The sequence below is a fragment of the Lepidochelys kempii genome, chromosome 7 (genome assembly GCF_965140265.1).
Source record: "Lepidochelys kempii isolate rLepKem1 chromosome 7, rLepKem1.hap2, whole genome shotgun sequence".
Taxonomy (NCBI): Eukaryota; Metazoa; Chordata; order Testudines; family Cheloniidae; genus Lepidochelys; species Lepidochelys kempii.
In genome coordinates, this window is record NC_133262.1 from 126,529,622 (window position 1) to 126,551,074 (window position 21,453).

The 21,453-nt window shown below is 44.8% G+C and overlaps 1 protein-coding gene across 1 annotated transcript in view; it reads left to right on the plus strand.

The window, feature by feature from the left end:
- Positions 1–21,453, plus strand: part of TCTN3 (tectonic family member 3) — a 60,116-nt gene that overhangs the window by 25,285 nt on the left and 13,378 nt on the right. The window contains exons 8-11 of the mRNA XM_073354693.1: positions 4,133–4,207; positions 4,311–4,427; positions 19,696–19,791; positions 20,582–20,679. Of these exons, the coding sequence (XP_073210794.1) occupies positions 4,133–4,207; positions 4,311–4,427; positions 19,696–19,791; positions 20,582–20,679 (386 nt within the window). The remainder of the gene's footprint in view (positions 1–4,132; positions 4,208–4,310; positions 4,428–19,695; positions 19,792–20,581; positions 20,680–21,453) is intronic.

Consider the following 21,453-nt stretch of genomic DNA (forward strand, 5'->3'; position numbering starts at 1 on the left):
TTGCTTCCTCTCCATCAATGATGAACATCAACAGTGCTTGTCCTGTCTGAGTGCAGCACGTATCTCTGCAAAGTTCAGTATCTGTCGATCCTACCACTCAGAACTTGAGAGGCACGGGGGCTTTGCCTAAGAAAGTACCTGATGGAGGAGGCTATGAGGCCCCGCTCTGATCCAGGCCCAGGAAAAACCCCTGTATGTTGGCCTCAACCAACCAGCAGTGCCCTCCGAGCATGTGCCTTGAAGCAGAGCCTCTAACACTGAAGCCCAAGGGCTCTTCCTCCAGGGCTCCCCGTGAAAGTAGAGAGCACTCTGATGTGCACAAGGACAGAACCATGCAGAGGACAGTCAATAAGAAACGTGTTTCCTCCCTGAGACGGTCCAGGTTGGGTGAGATGTCATGTCTCATTCAGAACCAATGGAACCAGCTCTGCCAAAGACCCCCAAGCTGGAAGGCAATGTGGGCAAAAAGAGAGATCTGCCGGTTCTGAAGGTGGTACCGAAGCATAAAGCACAAATGCTTACTGGTTCTATGAGTCCTGGTCCTCACCAATTGTCGGCACTGCCTTGTTCATTTAAAGACCATTCAACTGCAACAGATGAGCTGAGTCCTTCAGGTGTAACTGCTGGAACTCCTTGGACCCTAGGCTGTTACTTATGTAACACTGGAGGGTATATTCAATTTGGTGGTGACACACGTGACTGCAGACAGAGTTTGGTTGCACTATCAGAAATTCACCCTGGCAGATAAGGGCTCTAAGAGACTAGACCTCCTGGTAAGGAAGGTCTTCTCCTCCACAGGTCTGCAATTTTATGTCATTTAACTACCAACCTTTGTTAGTGAAATATGACTTTAATAACTACTCCAGGCTCACAGACTTCAGAGATAAACTTCCTGTAGCCTTTTATTTATTTAAAGTGAAATGTATGACATCACCATGGGTTCGTCACTGGTTTCTATAGTGAAACTCAAGGAGCTCAATCTATTTAGATTAACAAAGAGAAGGTTAAAGGGGTGACTTGATCAGTCTGTAAATACGTAGGAGGGGACAGATATTTAATAATGAGCTCTCCAATCTAGCAGACAAAGGTATACAAGTTGAAGCTTGAGAAATTCAAACTGGAAATAGGCATACAAAATTAATAGGGCTGTTGATTAATCGCAGTTAACTCATGTGATTAACTCAAAAAATTAATCGTGATTAATCACACTGTTAAACAATAGAATACCAATTGAAATTTAATAAAATATTTTGGATGTTTTTCTACATTTTCAAATATATTGATTTCTGTTGGAACGCAATACAAAGTGTACAGTGCTCACTTTATATTATTATTTTTTATTACAAATATTTGCACTATAGAAATGATAAACAAAAGTAATAGTATTTTTCAGTTCACCTCATACAAGTACTGTAGTACAATCTCTTTATCATGACAGTGTAACTTGCAAATGTAGATTTTTTGTTTTTTTGTTACATAACGGCACTCAAAAACAAAATAATGTAAAACTTTAGAGCCTACAAATCCTCTCAGTTCTACTTCTTGTTCATTTAGTTGCTCAGACAAACAAGTGTGTTTACATTTATGGGAGATACTGCTGCCTGCTTCTTATTTATAATGTCACCTGAAAGGGAGAACAAGTGTTCGCATGGCACTTTTGTAGCCAGCGTTACAAGGTATTTGCCTGCCAGATATGCAAAACGTTCATATGCCCCTTCATGCTTCGGCCACCATTCCAGAGGACATGCTTCCATGCTGATGATGCTCATTAAAAAAATAATGCATTAATTAAATTTGTGACTGAACTCCTTGTGGGAGAATTGTTTGTCTCCTGTTCTGTTTTACCCGCATTCTGCCATATATTTTCATGTGATAGCAGTCTCGGATGATGACCGAGCACATGTTCATTTTAAGAATATTTTCACAGCAGATGTGACAAAATGCAAAGAAATACCAATGTGAGATTTCTAAAAATAGCTACAGCACTCAACCCAAGGTTAAAGAATCTGAAGTGCCATCCAAAATCTGAGAGGGACAAGGTGTGGAGCATACTTTCAGAAGTCTTAAAAGAGGAACACTCCGATGCGGAAACTACAGAACCCGAACCACCAAAAAAGAAAATCAACCTTCTGCTGGTGGCATCTGACTCAACTGATGAAAATGAACATGCATCGGTCCGCTCTGCTTTGGATTGTTATCAAGCAGAATCCATCATCAGCATGGAAACGTTCTCTGGAATGGTGGCCGAAGCATGAAGGGGCATATGAACGTTGAGCATATCTGGCACGCAAATACCTTGCAACATCGGCTACAAAAGTACCATGCAAACTCCTGTTCTCACTTTCAGGTGACACTGTAAACAAGAAGCGGGCAGCATTATCTCCTGCAAATTGTAACCAAACTTGTTTGTCTGAGCAATTGGCTGAACAAGAAGTAGGACTGAGTGAACTTGTAGGCTCGAAAGTTTTACATTCTTTTATTTTTGAATGCAGTTTTTGTACATAATTCTACGCTTGTAAGTTCAACTTTCATGATGAAGAGATTGCACTACAGTATTTGTATTAGGTAAATTGAAAAATACTATTTTGTTTTTACAGTGCAAATATTTGTAATAAATATATATATATATAAAGTGAGCAGTGTACACTTTGTATTCTGTGTTGTAATTGAAATCAATATATTTGAAAATGTAGAAAACATCCACAAATATTTAAACAAATGGTATTTTATTATTGTTTAACAACGCGATTAATCGTGCGATTAATCATGATTACATTTTTAATCGCTTGACAGCCCTAAATTTTAAGTAAAAGTAATCAACAGTAGGAGCAACTTACCAAAGGTTGTGCTGTATTCTCCATCTCTGGTCATTTTTAAAATCAAGATTGGACCTTTTTCTAAAAGATTCTCTAGTATAAACAGGAATTATTTCAGGTAAATTCTGGGGCCTGTGTTATAACAGAGATCATACTAGATGGTCACAGTGGTTGGTCCCTTCTAATCTTGGAATCTATGAAAACCCACCCAGTGTTTGTTTGTTTGTTTTTTCCCCAAAGGCTAGCATCAATACCTTGGGGTCTTTGTTCTGCATTTGAATATTATCTGAACTCCAGACATCAGCCCCATATTGAGGAGTTGGGGAAAACTTGTTCTCTCAACTTCAGCTAATCTCTAGTAATATTTTCAATCCCTGTGTGTTTCTAATTCAGAAGTTGCTTGACTCTCTTTCTGGTGTGTGGAAAGTGGAAAAGGGCCAAGACTAAAACAGGGTTCAAAAAAGAACTACTAAATTAATGGAGGATAGGGCCATCAATGGCTATTAAACGAGATGGGAAGAGAAGAGATTCATTCCCTTGACAGCCAGTGCACCCTGGTGTTCTATCTTCAAAGAAGCAAATCCATTAAAAATCTCAGAGATTTTTTACTGCCATAGCAGAAAGTTTGTGTAGGCAAGCCGTATGCTCCCAGAGAATTTCTAAGTGGGTTTTGGGATGAATCTTTAGAGTGCTACAAAATAGCAAGAATTCCTGCCTGTATAGCATCCCTATCTGATGTCCCACTGCAGGACAGGGCAGCAACTTGGAGTTCTGTCCACATGTTTGCAACATACTACGCTCGAGGTCAGGCATCAGCTGTGGATGCAGTGGTAGGAATGGCAGTATTGCAAATATCTTTGCTGCCAGCTTCCTCGCACTCTCCTGCAGCCTGAACACTGCTTGCCAATCACCCAGGTATGGAATACACATAGGTACCATCACTTGAAAAAGAAGTGGAGGTTACTTACTGTTACTGGAGGTTCTCTGAGATGTGTGGGCCCTAGCCGTATTTCACTACTTGCCCTCCCTCCCCATCTGCTTCAGATCCTGTTGGATTTGCAATAAGAAGCGGAACTGGAGAAGTGTTGACTTGCATTGACTCTTATACCCTCAGTCAGGAGTAAAAGGGGAGCTACTGCGCATGTTAATGAATACTCCTTTTGAAGAATTTCCGGACTCTGGCCCATGGTAATACAGATAGGGACCACATATCTCGAAGAACCTCCAGTTACGGTAAGTAACCTCCACATCAGGGATGGATGGGCACACTCCACTCTTTACTGGATTAACTGATTTTTTATTTTTGCTGCCTCCAGGTGAGAATCACTCCTGTCACACAGCCTGGAGCTCCCCAGATGGATGGCAACACCTGTCACAATGTTGTTTCTGAGGTACCTGAACCACCCTTCCACCATCATTGATGCAGTGCAGGGCTGGAGTTAAGACCCCAGGTCCTCGTCCTTTCTCTGACTGTCCTCTGTGTTGGACTTGCAGGTGATCTATGAAATAGAGTTCAATGGGACCCATGGAATCCAGAATGTCTCTGTCCAGCTGAAAGTGACCAGTGTCTCTGGAAACTCTCTGCAGCAGCGGTTCACACTGCAGTTCTGGGTCAGTGCCCTAGTCTCACATGGATTCTTGCAAAGGCTGGGGTTAGTGCCCTGACTTCATTTGAGTCCTTGGGTGAGGAGATCTGGTTAGTACCACGAGAGCACGTGGATCCTGAGGGATCAGGGGTCAATGTCCCAGTCTTATATGGGTCCTGTGGAGTATTGGGGTCCATGGTTTGGTCTCGGGTAGGTCCTCAAGGTAGGGAGAGGTGCCCTGGTCTTGTGCAAGGTTGGAGGGGGTTGGTGTCCTGCTCTTGCATGGTCTCTGTGGGAGGGGAGGGAAGAGATCAGGGTCAATATTTTTGTCCCATGCATGTTATGTAAAGAGAGGATAGGAGGCAGTGCTGTATTTCACTTGTTCTGAGCAAAGCTGCTGATGTCCTTTCCAGGTGCTACTTGACCTGTGCCCTGGCAGTTGGGGATGGGAATTGCCCTGAAGGGTCAGTGACCTTTTCCAACTCCTTAGGTTCTAAGGCTGGAGGACAAAGCTAGGAAATATTAAATCTGTCTGTGAGTTAGTGCTGGAGAGGCCCACTCTCACACCAAATGGCTATAGTGTAACGTGGGAGGTGTGGTGAGGTTGTTTGGTTGACTCAGAACAACAGAAGCTTGTTGAGGTAATCCCCAAAACCCCTCTCCAGTAAGGACAATGTAATAAGTGTGTGTTTTGAGGGGGAGAATATCAGTGACCCAAAACTTCAGGGCTGTGGAAGGGCAAGGGTGAGTTCTTCCTTTGAGTATCCTCTGCATATTCCCACTCATGGGAATGCTCTGACCAGAGTAGCCTGAACGGTAAACTTCTACTAGAAGTAGCCATTGGAGCATCCATGCGCCTCCCTTGCTCGTTCCCCTTCTTTCCCTCCCCCACGAATTCCAAACGTTCTAGGGCAAGGGTTTAAAAGGAGCATGGTGCTCTGTTGCCTCATTGCCTTCAGCTGTGGCCAGCTGGATGGTTACATTGTTGCTATAGGATCCTTTCAGATCCTATAAGTGAATAGGCAGTTTGTATAGGTTAGTTGGTATATACGTTCACAGGGTTACATAAAGGATAACATGACAGATCAGAAGGCTAAGAAAGCCTGGATTCAAAAGATGCATCTGGTGCTGCCCAGGTATATTCCTAGCATTGGGCACATATCCCAGATGTTTGGCATGTTTGGGGGAAGGGCATTCTCCCTCTAAATGTCCAAACTTCTCATCATTTATCACAAGGGCAAAGAGAGACAAAACCTGCTCCAGGCAATTTTATTGCAGGAAGCACTGACAGTGGCAGCTTGTTTTCAGAGACCGGCTTCAGCCCCACCTCTGCCTCCCGCCAGCTCTGCAGGGAAGAAGTGAGATTCAGCTTCTATGTCAGGCACGATATCCAAGAGAGTTATCAGGATCTGAAAAATGGTCTGGATCAGTGACAAACTGTTTCCAGAGCTGTCCCATTTCAGAGAGACTCAGCTGCAGTACTGGGGAAAAATTTGCAGCCCTCCTCAGTGTCGGCTTTATTACAAATTGCCAATCTGAGAGAGGAGGACATACCAGGACAGAATCTCATTATGGAGCCAGGCTCTGATTTAAGCTTTCAGTGTAGAGCTAGGAGCCATTCCTCTATGGATCCAACAAGATTGGATCTAGAGGAGCCTGTCAGAAGGGTGAGATCTATGGAGCCAATTCAGAGAACTGAGGAGGATTTGTTAACTAGCACTGCTCTGCATAGTATTACCATTAAGCAGTAAAGACACAAGCAGTGCGAAGTAATATCTTTTTTTCTGGACCAACTTCTGTTGGTGAGAGAGACAAGCTTTTGAGCTACACAGAGCTCTTCTTGAGGACTAGGAAAGGTACTCAGAGTGTCACAGCTAAATACAAGGTCAAATAGATAGTTTAACATAAGTAGTTAGCCCATTTTCTAAGGGACCAAAAAAGGTGAAGTGGCCCGTTTTCACCCTTGTAGTCCTAGGACTGCACCACTGGACAAATGCATCACAGAACCAATGCTATACCTGAGATACATCAATTATATTTTTATCCTCTGAACAGATGGCTTAAACTCCCTCATAGATTTCCACCACAACTTCAACCACCACCACCCATCCATCAAACTCTCTCTGGAACATTCCCACACTAGCATCAACTTCCTTTACACCATAATCAGCTTCACCCTACAGATCACTATATACAAGGAACCCACAGATCACCACACCTATCTTCATAGATCCAGTAACCAACCAACACACCAAGAAATCTGTTATCTACAGCCAGCCACTCAGATACCATATAATATTGTCTGAGGAACAAGTCCAAGATATACACCTTAAAACACTCAAAACTGCCTTCACCAAACAAGGACACTCCCAGAGAAGTAGATCGCATCATAGAATGGGCCACCCAAATACCCCAAGAGAACCTTTTTAAATACAAAAATAAAACCCGCTCTGACCACACACCCTCGTTGTCACCTATCACCTCACACTGGATCCCATATGAACTATCATCAAACTAAAAGCCATACTCGATGGTTTCTTTCCACCCTGAAAGAAATCTTTCTGGAACCCCCTTTTCTGGCCTACAGACAACCTCCCCGCAACCTCTCCTAGCTCAACAGAAGCAAGCTCCCCACAGATCAGGACACATTAACTCAAAGCAGCACCAGACGCTGCCAGAACAACAGATGCAAAACCTTCTGACATAGCTCCATTGCTACAATGATCAACACCCCCCACAACACAGCTTTCAAGATCTGTGGGTCTTACACATGCCTATCACAACTTGGGGGGTACCTCATCCAGTGCACTAAATGACCCAGTAACTATGTGGGTGAAAGCAGACAATCACTACGCTCTTGAATGAACTCACACAGGAAAATAATAGACAACGATACCACATCACCTATGGCTGAACACATTCAACAAAGTGATCACTCTATATCTGACCTATCAGTCTTGATCCTCACAGAAAACCTGCACAACACTTTCAAAAGACAAGCCTGGGAGCTTAAATTCATAACTTTGCTAGACACTAAAAGTCATGATCTTAAATACAGACACTGGATTTATGACTAATTACAAACAACCCCTCTTGTAGTCATGTGACAACAGGGATGTTATTTAGTCACTTCACCTTGAATGGTCCCATAGAATATGTGCTAACTACTTATGTTAAACTATGAATGACCTTGAGCGGATCACTGCAGACTACGTGGCTCTGGGAAGATGGATAAAGAAGTTTGAGGCGCAAGTGGTGTTCTCGTCCATCCTCCCCATGGAAGGAAAAGGCCTGGGTAGAGACCGTCGAATCGTGGAAGTCAACGAATGGCTACGCAGGTGGTGTCGGAGAGAAGGCTTTGGATTCTTTGACCATGGGATGGTGTTCCAAGAAGGAGGAGTGCTAGGCAGAGACGGGCTCCACCTAACGAAGAGAGAGAAGAGCATCTTCGCAAGCAGGCTGGCTAACCTAGTGAGGAGGGCTTTAAACTAGGTTCACCGGGGGAAGGAGTGGGATACCAGGAGGAAGCACGAGCAGGAGCACGTGAGAGGGGAGGGATTCTGCCTCATACTGAGAAAGAGGGGCAGTCAGCGGGTTATCTCAAGTGCCTATACACAAATGCACAAAGCCTGGGAAACAAGCAGGGAGTACTGGAAGTCCTGGCAAAGTCAAGGAATTATGATGTGATTGGAATAACAGAGACTTGGTGGGATAACTCACATGACTGGAGTACTGTCATGGATGGATATAAGGTGTTCAGGAAGGACAGGAAGGTGTTCAACAGAGAAAGAAAGAAAAGGTGGGGAAGTTGCATTGTATGAAAGAGAGTAGTATGACTGCTCAGAGCTCAAGTATGAAACTGCAGAAAAACCTGAGAGTCTCTGGATTAAGTTTAGAAGTGTGAGCAACAAGGGTGATGTCGTGGTAGGAGTCTACTATAGACCAGCGGACCAGGGGAATGAGGTGGATGAGGCTTTCTTCCGGCAACTCGCAGAAGTTACTAGATCGCACTCCCTGGTTCTCATGGGAGACTTCAGTCATCCTGATATCTGCTGGGAGAGCAATACAGCGATGAACAGACAATCCAGGAAGTTTTTGGAAAATGTAGGGGACAATTTCCTGGTGCAAGTGCTGGAGGAACCAACGAGGGGCAGAGCTCTTCTTGACCTGCTGCTCACAAACCGGGAAGAATTAGTAGGGGAAGCAAAAGTGGATGGGAACCTGGGAGGCAGTGACCATGAGATGGTCAAGTTCAGGATCCTGACACAAGAAAGAAAGGAAAGCAGCAGAATACGGACCCTGGACTTCAGAAAAGCAGACTTTGACTCCCTCAGGGAACTGATGGGCAAGATCCCCTGGGAGAATAACATGAGGGAGAAAGGAGTCCAGGAGAGCTGGCTGTATTTTAAAGAATCCTTATTGAGGTTACAGGCACAAACCATCCCGATGTGTAGAAAGAATAGTAAATATGGCAGGCGACCAGCTTGGCTTAACAGTGAAATCCTTGCTGATCTTAAATACAAAAAAGAAGCTTACAAGAAGTGGAAGATTGGACAAATGACCAGGGATGAGTATAAAAATATTGCTCAGGCATGCAGGAGTGAAATCAGGAAGGCCAAATCACACCTGGAGTTGCAGCTAGCAAAAGATGTTAAGAGTAACAAGAAGGGTTTCTTCAGGTACGTTAGCAACAAGAAGAAAGTCAAGGAAAGTGTGGGTCCCTTACTGAATGAGGGAGGCAACCTAGTGACAGAGGATGTGGAAAAAGCTAATGTACTCAATGCTTTTTTTGCCTCTGTCTTCACGAACAAGGTCAGCTCCCAGACTACTGCACTGGGCAGCACAGCATGGGGAGGAGGTGACCAGCCCTCCGTGGACAAATAAGTGGTTCGGGACTATTTAGAAAAGCTGGATGAGCACAAGTCCATGGGGCTGGATGTGTTGCATCTGAGAGTGCTAAAGGAATTGGCGGGTTGTGATTGCAGAGCCATTGGCCGTTATCTTTGAAAACTCATGGCGATCGGGGGAAGTCCCAGACCACTGGAAAAAGGCTCATGTAGTGCCCATCTTTAAAAAAGGGAAGAAGGAGTATCCTGGGAACTACAGGCCAGTCAGCCTCACCTCAGTCCCTGGAAAAATCATGGAGCAGGTCCTCAAGGAATCAATTGGAGGAGAAGAAAGTGATCAGGAACTTTCAGCATGGATTCACCAAGGGCAACTCATGCCTGGCTAGTCTAATTGCCTTCTATGATGAGATAACTGGTTCTGTGGATAAAGGGAAAGAAGTGGATGTGTTGTTCCTTGACTTTAGCAAAGCTTTTGACACTGTCTCCCACAGTATTCTTGCCAGCAAGTTAAAGAAGTATGGCCTGGATGAATGGACTAGAAGGTGGATAGAAAGCTGGCTAGATTGTCGGGCTCAACGGGTAGTGATAAATGGCTCCATGTCTAGTTGGCAGCCGGTATCAAGTGGAGTGCCCCAAGGGTCGGTCCTGGGGCCGGTTTTGTTCAATATCCTCATAAATGATCTGGAGGATGGTGTGGATTGCACCCTCAGCAAGTTTGCAAATGACACTAAACTGGGAGGAGAGATAGATATACTGGGGGGTAGGGATAGGATACAGAGGGACCTAAACAAATTGGAGGATTGGGCCAAAAGAAATCTGATGAGGTTCAACAAGGACAAGTGCAGAGTCCTGCACTTAGGATGGAAGAATCCAATGCACCGCTACAGACTAGGGACCGAATGGCTAGGCAGCAGTTCTGCGGAAAAGGACCTAGGGGTTATAGTGGACGAGAAGCTGGATATGAGTCAACAGTGTGCCCTTGTTGCCAAGAAGGCCAATGGCATTTTGGGATGTATATGTAGGGGCATTGCCAGCAGATCAAGGGACGTGATTGTTCCCCTGTATTCGACACTGGTGAGGCCTCATCTGGAGTACTACATCCAGTTTTGGGCCCCACACTACAAGAAGGATGTGGAAAAATTGGAAAGAGTCCAGCGGAGGGCAACAAAAATGATTAGGGGACTGGAACACATGAGTTATGAGGAGAGGCTGAGGGAACTGGGGATGTTTAGTCTACGGAAGAGAAGAATGAGGGGAGATTTGATGGCTGCTTTCAACTAGCTGAAAGGGGGTTCCAAAGAGGATGGCTCTAGACTGTTCTCAGTGGTAGCAGATGACAGAACAAGGAGTAATGGTCTCAAGTTGCAGTTGGGGAGATTTAGGTTGGATATTAGGAAAAACTTTTTCACTAGGAGGGTGGTGAAACACTGGAATGCGTTACCTAGGGAGGGGGTGGAATCTCCTTCCTTAGAAGTTTTTAAGGTCAGGCTTGACAAAGCCCTGGCTGCGATGATTTAATTGGGGATTGGTCCTGCTTTGAGCAGGGCGTTGGACTAGATGACCTCCTGAGGTCCCTTCCAACCCTGATATTCTATGATTCTCTGATTCTATCTGTTTGACCTTGTATTTAGCTGTGACACTCTGAGTGCCTTTCCCAGACCTCAGGAAGAGCTCTGCGTAGCTCAAAAGCGTGTTTCTCTCACCAAGAGAAGTTGGTCCAATAAAGGATATTGCTTCATTCACATTGTCTCTCTAATATCCTGGGACTGACATGGCTACAACAGCCTGTATACAACAGTGTTAGAGCAAAAAGAAAAGGAGTACTTGTGGCACCTTAGAGACTAACAAATTTATTTGAGCATAAGCTTTTGTGAGCTACAGCTCACTTCATCAGGCAGATCTGTCTATGGCTATACTGACAATTGAGCCAGTTACTGTATCTCAGAACACATCAGGTGTTTTACTACAACCAGTCAGGCTGACTGCTTCTCTGAGAGTCAGCCAAGAACTGGAAAGGGTCAGGAGCTCTCTGCTGCTGCATCCTACAAAGCCCTTTTGGCATTCATGGAGAAGAACTTCTCTCCACTCTCCTTTTCCAGGAGATTGTTATGTCCCATCTGAGTTGCAAATGGATTGGGGCCAGTAGAGGAGGTGGATCACAGATCAGAATAAGGGAAAACTTCTTATAATCAGTTCAGTGCTGGCCTTCTGGATCTGCAGGCCCAGAGAGATTTCAAACCAGATCCATCAGTAAGGTTTTGGCCCGAGTGGCATCGGATTGGTCCTGCTTTGAGCAGGGGGTTGGACTAGGAAGGGATGAGTTCCGACCTTCAGCAAGACAGTATCAGGAGGACATTCAGTTATTATATCCAAAGGATAGGACCAACCAGTGCAGCTTACTCAGAACAAGTCACCTATGGAAATAGGTGAAATATTCAGTGAGGAGGAACTGGAGCTGGGAGAGTCTGATTCAGAATTAAGGGATGTATCTTCTCTGGATGAAAATGTGGGGACATCTCAGTATCATCACCATCTGAAGATGCTGTAGCCTTTTATGAGTTAATATCGAGAATGTCAAAGATGTTAGATATTCTTTCTGTTTTTGTGGTGGAATCATTGAATCCTATCTTCAGTGTCTTTGGGGCAGCGGCTAGTCAATGAGTCACACTTCTCTTGTTAGAGGGATAGCTGCTTCAGCAAGCAAAGGCGTCTGGAATATTCAGACCATTCAGCCTCCGAAGTGGTACTTCACAGATCAAAAGGTGCCCAAGTTCACTTTATTTCACCAGATGAGGAAGGGAAGAGGCTGCCTATGTTAGGAAGAAAAATATATATTCCGCTGCATTAAACATTCTCATGTCCAGCTATGAAGCTGTTGTGGCTGGGTGCCAATACCCTCTCTTGAGCAAAATGTCCTCTTTTCTTAAGTTTGTGTTCCTCTGGAAGTGCATTGTCAAATGCTGTTTTGACTGAAGAACTGAGTGTTGTCAAGCAACAATTGAAAGCAGCTTTTGACCCCTCCAGATACTTCAGCAAGGTCAATAGCTTTGGCTGTCTCACTAAGGAGACACACACTATGAAGACCAATGGGATTCCCTCATGAGACAAAAATGAGGATTGAGGACCATCCATTTGAAGGAGAAGGCCTGTTTATTATTCAGACTGATGAGGTATTAGAGAAGACGGAAGAACGGAAGAACCCAATGCACAGCTACAGACTAGGGACCGAATGGCTAGGCAGCAGTTCTGCAGAAAAGGACCTAGGGGTGACAGTGGACGAGAAGCTGGATATGAGTCAGCAGTGTGCCCTTGTTGCCAAGAAGGCCAATGGCATTTTGGGATGTATAAGTAGGGGCATAGCGAGCAGATCGAGGGACTTGATCGTTCCCCTCTATTCGACATTGGTGAGGCCTCATCTGGAGTACTGTGTCCAGTTTTGGGCCCCACACTTCAAGAAGGATGTGGATAAATTGGAGAGAGTCCAGCGAAGGGCAACAAAAATGATTAGGGGACTGGAACACATGAGTTATGAGGAGAGGCTGAGGGAGCTGGGATTGTTTAGCCTGCAGAAGAGAAGAATGAGGGGGGATTTGATAGCTGCTTTCAACTACCTGAAAGGGGGTTCCAAAGAGGATGGCTCTAGACTGTTCTCAATGGTAGCAGATGACAGAACGAGGAGTAATGGTCTCAAGTTGCAGTGGGGGAGGTTTAGATTGGATATTAGGAAAAACTTTTTCACTAAGAGGGTGGTGAAACACTGGAATGCGTTACCTAGGGAGGTGGTAGAATCTCCTTCCTTAGAGGTTTTTAAGGTCAGGCTTGACAAAGCCCTGACTGGGATGATTTAACTGGGAATTGGTCCTGCTTCGAGCAGGGGGTTGGACTAGATGACCTTCTGGGGTCCCTTCCAACCCTGATATTCTATGATTCTATGATTCTAAGATAAAAAATATAAGATTTTTTGCTAGATCAGTGGTTCCCAAACTTGTTCTGCCGTTTGTGCAGGGAAAGCCCCTGGCCAGCTGGGCCGGTTTGTTTACTGGCCGCATCCGCAGGTTCAGCCAATCGCGGCTCCCAGTGGCCACGGTTCACTGCTCCAGGCCAATGGGAGCTGCTGGAAGCGGCACGGCCAAGGGACCTACTGGCCGCTGCTTCCAGCAGCTCCCATTGGCCTGGAGCAGCGAACCACGGCCACTGGGAGCCGCGATCGGCTGAACCTGCAGACACGGCAGGTAAACAAACTGGCCCAGCCTGCCAGGGGTTTTCCCTGCACAAGCAGCAGAACAAGTTTGGGAACCATTGTGCTAGATCTTTAAGTTTCTTTAATACAGGGAAGAGGCCACATTCAGTTCCCATTACACACGTATCTAAGGTAATACGTCACCTTCATCTCCTTCACTTCGTTACAATTCTCAGAAAAGGGCATATCCTTTCCAACCTCAATATTATTCCCCACATCACCAACTACAACAGAGAAAGAAATTTAAGTCTCACAATAACAAAGGGAATGTTTCATCTTTGTTCTCTACAGTTCATCTAAGACATCAGATTTGACATAAGGACACAGAGCTTCAAGACAGTCCACCTGGACATGGTTTATCCATAGTTTGGGGTCCAGCAGTCCATTTTTAATTACCAATGGGAGTTAATAACATCAAACAGATGGATTTTAGAAGTTATTTCATGCATGTGCATAATTCAATTCAAAACCTTTTCTCACAACAATCCACCTGCTTCATATCTGGGCTGAGATCAAAGTCATCTCAATTTGTTCAAAAATGAAGGTTCAGTCTCTGCTCCAGTTAAGTACAATACAGGTAATTCCATGAGATCATAGAGGGAAGGGGTTTTTACTCACGTTATTTTCTAATCCCAAAAAAAGGTGGAGGGCCTTCATCCTATTTTGGTTTTAAGTAGATTAAACACTTATATAAAGAAATTATGTTTCTACATGCTGCCTCTAATTTATGTAATACTCTTTCACTCCAGGGTTGGTTTGCAGCTGTGGATTTAAAAGACGCATACTTCCACATTTCATTCTATAAGACCATGTCAGTGGTTTGTTGTTGAAGAGGACCATTTTCAGTACAAGGTCTTCCCTTCCAGGTTGTCCACAGCACTTTGGGTGTTTACAAAATGCCTGTCTAGTGTAGGAGCATACTTAAGAAGGCAGTGGATGTATGTATATCCATACCTAGACAACTGGTTAATAAAAGTATCATCCAAGGAAGGGATCTTACTACATGTATATCAGATATGTTCACTGTTTGTCAATCTGGGATTACAGATAAATTGGGAAAAGTCATGTCGAAACCCTACTCAAAGGACTCTTTATAGGAGCAATCTTGCTTTTATCTGGGGGGGGAGATTTTCTCCCAGAGGTGAGATATATCAAAATAAACATATCTCCTCTTCCAGTTACCAAGACAACCCTTCAGTTACTGGGTCTATTGGCGTTAACCACAGCAGTGACTCTTTATGTTCATCTTCAGATGAGAGATCTTCAGCACTGGTTATCAAAGAACTGTGAACCAGTGTAGATGATGTGCATTGAAAAATATTAATTCCACAACACGTGCTAATGTCATTAATGGGATGAACAGACAATCAAAATGCAGTGAAGTGTACACTTTTCTGTCCCCCATAACATCAGTTACACTGATTACCGATGCACCTACCTCAGGATGGGGATCCCATCTGAACAATGAATATTTTAGAACTGAGAGCAATCAGATTAGCTCTCAGGTCTTTTCTACTTCAAATAAAAAACAAAGCAGTTGAGGTAGTAACCTACACTAGGACAGCGTTATATTATCTAAACAAGCGATTCACTCTGTGGAATTATGCAGGGAGGCCAAGAGTATTTGTAAGGACTCTGTAGAACATGATATGAATCCAGTAGCAATTCACATGGCAGGAGAACAGAACACTCTTGCAAATCATCTGAGTAGATCATCAGGTCAGATCCACAAATGGTTCTTGAAGGAAGAAGTAGTGATTCACGCCTTCTGTTTATGGGGGGAGCCCAATAATAGACTTGTTTGCATTCCGCAGCAACAGGAAATATCAGAGCTATTGTTCTAGGGCAGGCAGAAACAAGGAATCAGTATTGAACCCTTTTCTAATACAGGGGGGTCAGGCCTAAGGAATGCTTTTTCCTCATTTCCCCTCATTCAGAGAGTGATAAATGAGAAGACAGGACAAAACCAGGGTGATTTGAATAGCACCAGCATGACCCAGACAGCAGTGGTAGCCGGCTTTGGTACATCTGTCACAAGGATTAGTGGAATCTTTATCACTGATACTAGACTTGTTAATGCAATAAACAGGGAAGGTCTATCATCTGAACTTTCAGTCCCTTCTCTTGACTGCATGAGGAATAGACTTTCAGAGGTGCTAGAAGAAAGCCTTTCATTAGAAGTACACAATGTACTGTTATTTTTCTAGAAAGGAATTCACATGGATGTGCTACAGTCTCAAATGGAATAGGTTTCTATTGTGGATTTCCATGTATAATTTGGATCCTTATATGGCACCAATTACAATTAATGCTAATATATAATTATCTTAAGAAGACACCTCTTTCATTATCTTCAGTTAAGGTTAATCTCTCAGCCATATCATGTATCTGTAGAGGGAAAATCAGTTTTTACTAATGATGAAATGTAGAGGTTTTTGAAAGGCCTTAATAATTTGTATACTCCAATAAGAATTCCTGTGCCCTTCTAGGATCTGAATGTAATACTAGCATAAATAATGAGACCAAGGGACGTACTGGCCGCTGCTTCCAGCAGCTCCCATTGGCCTGGAGCAGCGAACCGTGGCCACTGGGAGCCGCGATCGGCTGAACCTGCAGACACGGCAGGTAAACAAACTGGCCCAGCCCACCAGGGGCTTTCCCTGCACAAGTGGCAGAACAAGTTTGGGAACCATTGTGCTAGATCTTTAAGTTTCTTTAATACAGGGAAGAGGCCACATTCAGTTCCCATTACACACATATCTAAGGTAATATGCCACCTTCATCTCCTTCACTTCGTTACAATTCTCAGAAAAGGGCATTTTGGGATGTATAAGTAGGGGCATAGCGAGCAGATCGAGGGACGTGATCGTCCCCCTCTATTCGACATTGGTGAGGCCTCATCTGGAGTACTGTGTCCAGTTTTGGGCCCCACACTACAAGAAGGATGTGGATAAATTGGAGAGAGTCCAGCGAAGGGCAACAAAAATGATTAGGGGTCTGGAACACATGACATGAGGAGAGGCTGAGGGAACTGGGATTGTTTAGTCTGCAGAAGAGAAGAATGAGGGGGAATTTGATAGCTGCTTTCAACTACCTGAGAGGTGGTTCCAGAGAGGATGGTTCTAGACTATTCTCAGTGGTAGAAGAGGACAGGACAAGGAGTAATGGTCTCAAGTTGCAGTGGGGGAGGTTTAGGTTGGATATTAGGAAAAACTTTTTCACTAAGAGGGTGGTGAAACACTGGAATGCGTTACCTAGGGAGGTGGTAGAATCTCCTTCCTTAGAAGTTTTTAAGGTCAGGCTTGACAAAGCCCTGGCTGGGATGATTTAATTGGGGATTGGTCCTGCTTTGAGCGAGGGGTTGGACGAGATGACCTTCTGAGGTCCCTTCCAACCCTGATATTCTATGATTCTATGATTCTCCCTTTGAACCTCTAGGTCGGGGTGGGCAAACTACAGCCAGGGCCCGCATCCGGCCCTTCAGACGTTTAAATCCGGCCCTGAACCTCCTGCTGGGGAGCGGGATCCAGGGCTTGCCCCACTCCGCACATGCTGTGGCTCCGTGCGCCTCCCAGAAGCAGCAGCATGTCTCCCCTCTGGCTCCTATGCGTACGGGCAGCCAGGGGACTCTGAATGCTGACGCTGCCCCTGCCCCAAACACCGCGCCCGCAGCTCCCATTGGCTGGGAACTATGGGAGCTGCAGGGGCGACATCTGTGGATGGGGCAGCACACCAAGCTGCCTGGCTGCGCCTCTGTGTAGGATCCAGAAGGTGGACATGCCGCTGCATCCAGGAGCTGCTTGAGGAAAGTGCCGCGTGGAGCCTGCACCCCTGATCCCCCTTCTGCCCTCCAAACCCCTTGGTCCCAGCCCAGAGCACCCTACTTCACCCCCATCCCCTCATCCCCAGTCCCACCCCATAGACTCTACCCCCCAGCCGGAGCCCTCCCCCTCCCCCACAGCACCCCTGCTACCTCTTGGAGCCCCCTCCCGCTCCTTGAACTTTCATTTCTGGCCCCACCCCAGAGCCCACACTCCCAGCCGGAGCTGTCACTGACTCCCGCACCCCAACCCCCCAATTTTGTGAGCATTCATGGCCTGCCATACAATTTCTATGCCCAGATGTGGCCCCCCAGGCGGCACCTCCCCTGCTCTAGGGAGCTAGTCTCTATTTAACCTATCTGTAAAAACTCTGTTTTAGTAATCCCTTCTGCCAGGAGCATAAGTCAATTGCATGCATGAATGCTGATCCACCGTTCAGTGTGTTTCATAAGGATAAAATGGTTCTTCGCACTCATTCAAAGTTTTTACCAAAAATAGTCTCCGATTTTGACATAGAACAATCTATAGTTTTACCATTTTTTCCCCCAAACTCCATACTCATGTTGGGGAAGTTAAATTACACACATTAGTTTATAAGGAGAGCATTATCTTTTTACTTAGGCCATGTCTACACTAGCACTTATGTTGGCAAAACGTTTGTTGCTCAGAGGTTTGAAAAAAAACACACTCCTGAGCGACATACGTTTTGCCAGCAAAAGTGCTTATGTGCACAGCTCTATGTTGGCAGGAGATGCTCTCCCACTGACATAGCTACCACTGCTCATCGAACTGGTTTTATTACGTCAATGGGAGAGGTCTCTCCTGTCGGCATAATGCAGCTACACGAGTGCTCTTACAGCAGCACAACTGTATCGATACAGCTGTGATCCTGTAAGCTTGTAAATGTAGACATGGTGTTGGACAGGACTAAACAATTTAGACAGTGTTCTAGGCTGTTTATAGCTTAGGGACCAAAAAACAAGGGTAAAGCCATTTCTGTACAGATTCTAGGTGGGTTAGGTTAGGTATTTATGTTCTTATCCTCAATTTATAAGATTAATAAGAACATAAGGATGTCCATACTGGGTCAGAATGGTCCATCTAAGCCCAGTATCCTGTCTTCTGACAGTGGCTAATGTCAGATGCTTGAGAGGGAATGAACAGAATAGGGCAATTATTGAGTGATCCATCGCCTCTCATCCAGTCCCAGCTTTTGGCAATCAGCGCATAGGGACATCCAGAGCATGCAATTGAAGGGATTATCCTTTCCTCAAGGCATCAAAACTCATTCAACTAGATCAAAGTCAACTTGCATGGCTTTCCCTAGACATATTCCTTTCTTAGAAACAAGTAGAGCAACAACTTGGGATACTGTCCACATTTTTACTACACATTACTCTTTAGACTTGGAATCTAGATTGGAGGCAAAGTTTGGTAGGGCAGTCCTGCATTCCCTGTTTAACTAGAACTCTGCGTCCTACCATCCCGGGTCAAAGTACTGCTTATTAATATATCCCATGAGTGGGAATATGCAGAAGACACTCAAAGGAAGAAACGACGGTTACTTATGTATGACCAAGGTTCTTTGAGATGGACTCTGCATAGTCTTACTCATGCCTCCCTTTCCCCATTGCTTCAGAGCCTTACTTACCAAAGGGCTTGGAGTCACGGGGGAAGGCACTGAGGCAGTGGAATGCCACACTCCTTTTTAAGCCTTGCCCTGGAATGTCCAGAGTTTGGGAGGGGGAGGGAGGCAAGGGAGGCATGTGGCTGCTCCAATGGCTACCGCAGTAAAATTTTACAGTTTAGGTCGCACCACTCGGAGCATTCCAATGAGTTGAATATGTAGCATCCATCTCAAAGAAAATGGGTTACAAGTAAGTAAGTTCATTTCTGGAGAACCACCTAACTCCCTATGGAGACAGTGTAACATGGATCATAAGTGTGATTATAGAATTCCTCAGGCTCTAGTACCCTTAGTTGCAGAAAAATCTTAGGCAGTGGGAGTCTGATGCTTCAGGAACTGTCTCTGGGGCATGGGTATCCAAATGTCAGGGCACGCTGCAGTTTGGCTTGCCAGCTCCTGGGTTGCAGAGGTGCTGGTAAGTATGGAAGAGGATTCTGAGATAGACCGAGGTTGGGGTATTGTTTTTAATGAGACTTTTAATAGGGTGATTAAAAAAAAAGCTTTAGTCACACTCAGCCTTGCCATGAGTAGGTTTGACTCCCTTGTCCGAAAAAGAGTTTTCCTGTTTATCCCATGGCTGAATTTGATCAGTTGTGCTGAATGAAGGTCTGAGCTACCTGGTGCTGATGGTGTCACTTCCCTTTGTAACATTTTCTTTCCTTCTCTCCTGCTTTTCTCTTCTGCTTGCCTCTCAGCAGAGCAGGACTCCTTCGTATACCTTGCCAAGAAGCGGAAACCCTGGTTATATCATTGGGGCACCACTCTTGTCTCTAAACAATGGTGCCAGGCAGCAAGTATCCTTTCTGATAACAGGTTTTACCTGTCACCGTCACATTCTAGCGTAGCTGTACCCTTTAGATTTTGGATTAACTGGGGAGGTGTTACGTGAGTGTCACATTGCAGCCTTTGTCTAACCTTTCTCTTGGGGATAGTGGGAAAGGTTCTTCAATGGGGGTCTCTAGGCATTCCTATACACATGAAACACCCTCCCTAAGCTCATCCATTAGGTCATCACCCTCTCCCTGTTCAACTCCTTCCTGAACACCCACTTCTACCATCACTCCTACAAGAAATTAACCTGCTGACTATAGCAACATTGTGAGTACTAAGGAATATCTATGTAGTTAACACAGTGCTTGTTTGGTTTTTTGGGTATCTGCCAAGAGGTAGCCATGTTCCACTTCAGGTGCTTTCCTGTACCCTGTGTCCATTTCTCTGTATATTTCTTCATAGCAAGGACCATGTTTGGGAAGCACTGGAAAGCACTACTGGAAGCAAATAACTGATAATAATATTGAAGGTGTCTTGACTATGACTGGATTAGAATCATGTATAAGAGTTAAGAGAGATTTTAGGGATTCTCTAACTGGTTGAGGGTGTCGCTGGCATGTTTGGGTGGGTATTTCTTTGGTCACAGTGGCTAACTTGGTTAGGGGGGGTTAGGTACATGTGCTACAATAACTGGCACTGTTGGTAGGAGGTTTCTACTAATTAAAGGATTATCTTGTTGAGGACTGGTTGGGTAACCCATGCTGTTTAACTTCCCTTCTATTTGGCTTCTTGACACATAGCCCCTTCCCTCAGGTGACTATCTTACAGAGCCAGGGTGATGGAATATGCTCTCAGACTCTCAGGTACAAGGTACAGTTTGGAATGAATGTGAGGACAAGCTGCCAGCTCAGGTAACAATTTCCACCATTCCTTCCTCCCCAATCCTCAGACAAGTTTGCAAGTAGCTTGGGTAGCACCCTCTCCTGTCATTGCCACACAGGGTTTGCAGGGCTCAGGTTGTGCTGTGGAGCTCATGTAGTACCTTCTTTGTAAGTCCCCATATTGGGCTTGGATAATCTCTCCCACACATGCCTGAAGGCTTTGAGCAGCACTGGAGACAAGGAACCTCTACAAGAGAGAGCCCTCCAGAGCAGCTTGAACACTATTAATTGTGGAGGTCTGTTGGGGAGGTTCTGAGGCTCCAGTTCTAGGCATGTATTTCACATCACAATACAGGAATGCAGGGCTTGGATTCAAGGAGTAGTATTATAATAGTATTATAATTAGGAGTAGTGTTATAATTATCCTTGAAAGGATTAGATTTTTATTATTCAATATCAGCAAAGATCCATTTTGCACCATATACACACAAGCTGATGAAAAATATTTCCATTGATAATAATGGACATTTACAGATAGGCAAAGTAAAGTGCTATTTAAGAGTTTGATTTGAAGCTATTTACTTTGTATGTTTTGACACGTGATGTTGACAATGTGTGTTTTAATGGTTATAAAGCTTGAACTTTTTGAATCTCAAGATCTGCTTGTGACAGGATTGGTCACAGAGCTCCCCTTGGGTCTGTCACCTGATGTGCTGAAATTACCTCTGAGCCCATTTTCCCTGCCAGCTTGGGACTCCAGAACCCCACCTTGTTGACCCAGACACACTAGTCCATTTTACTCTG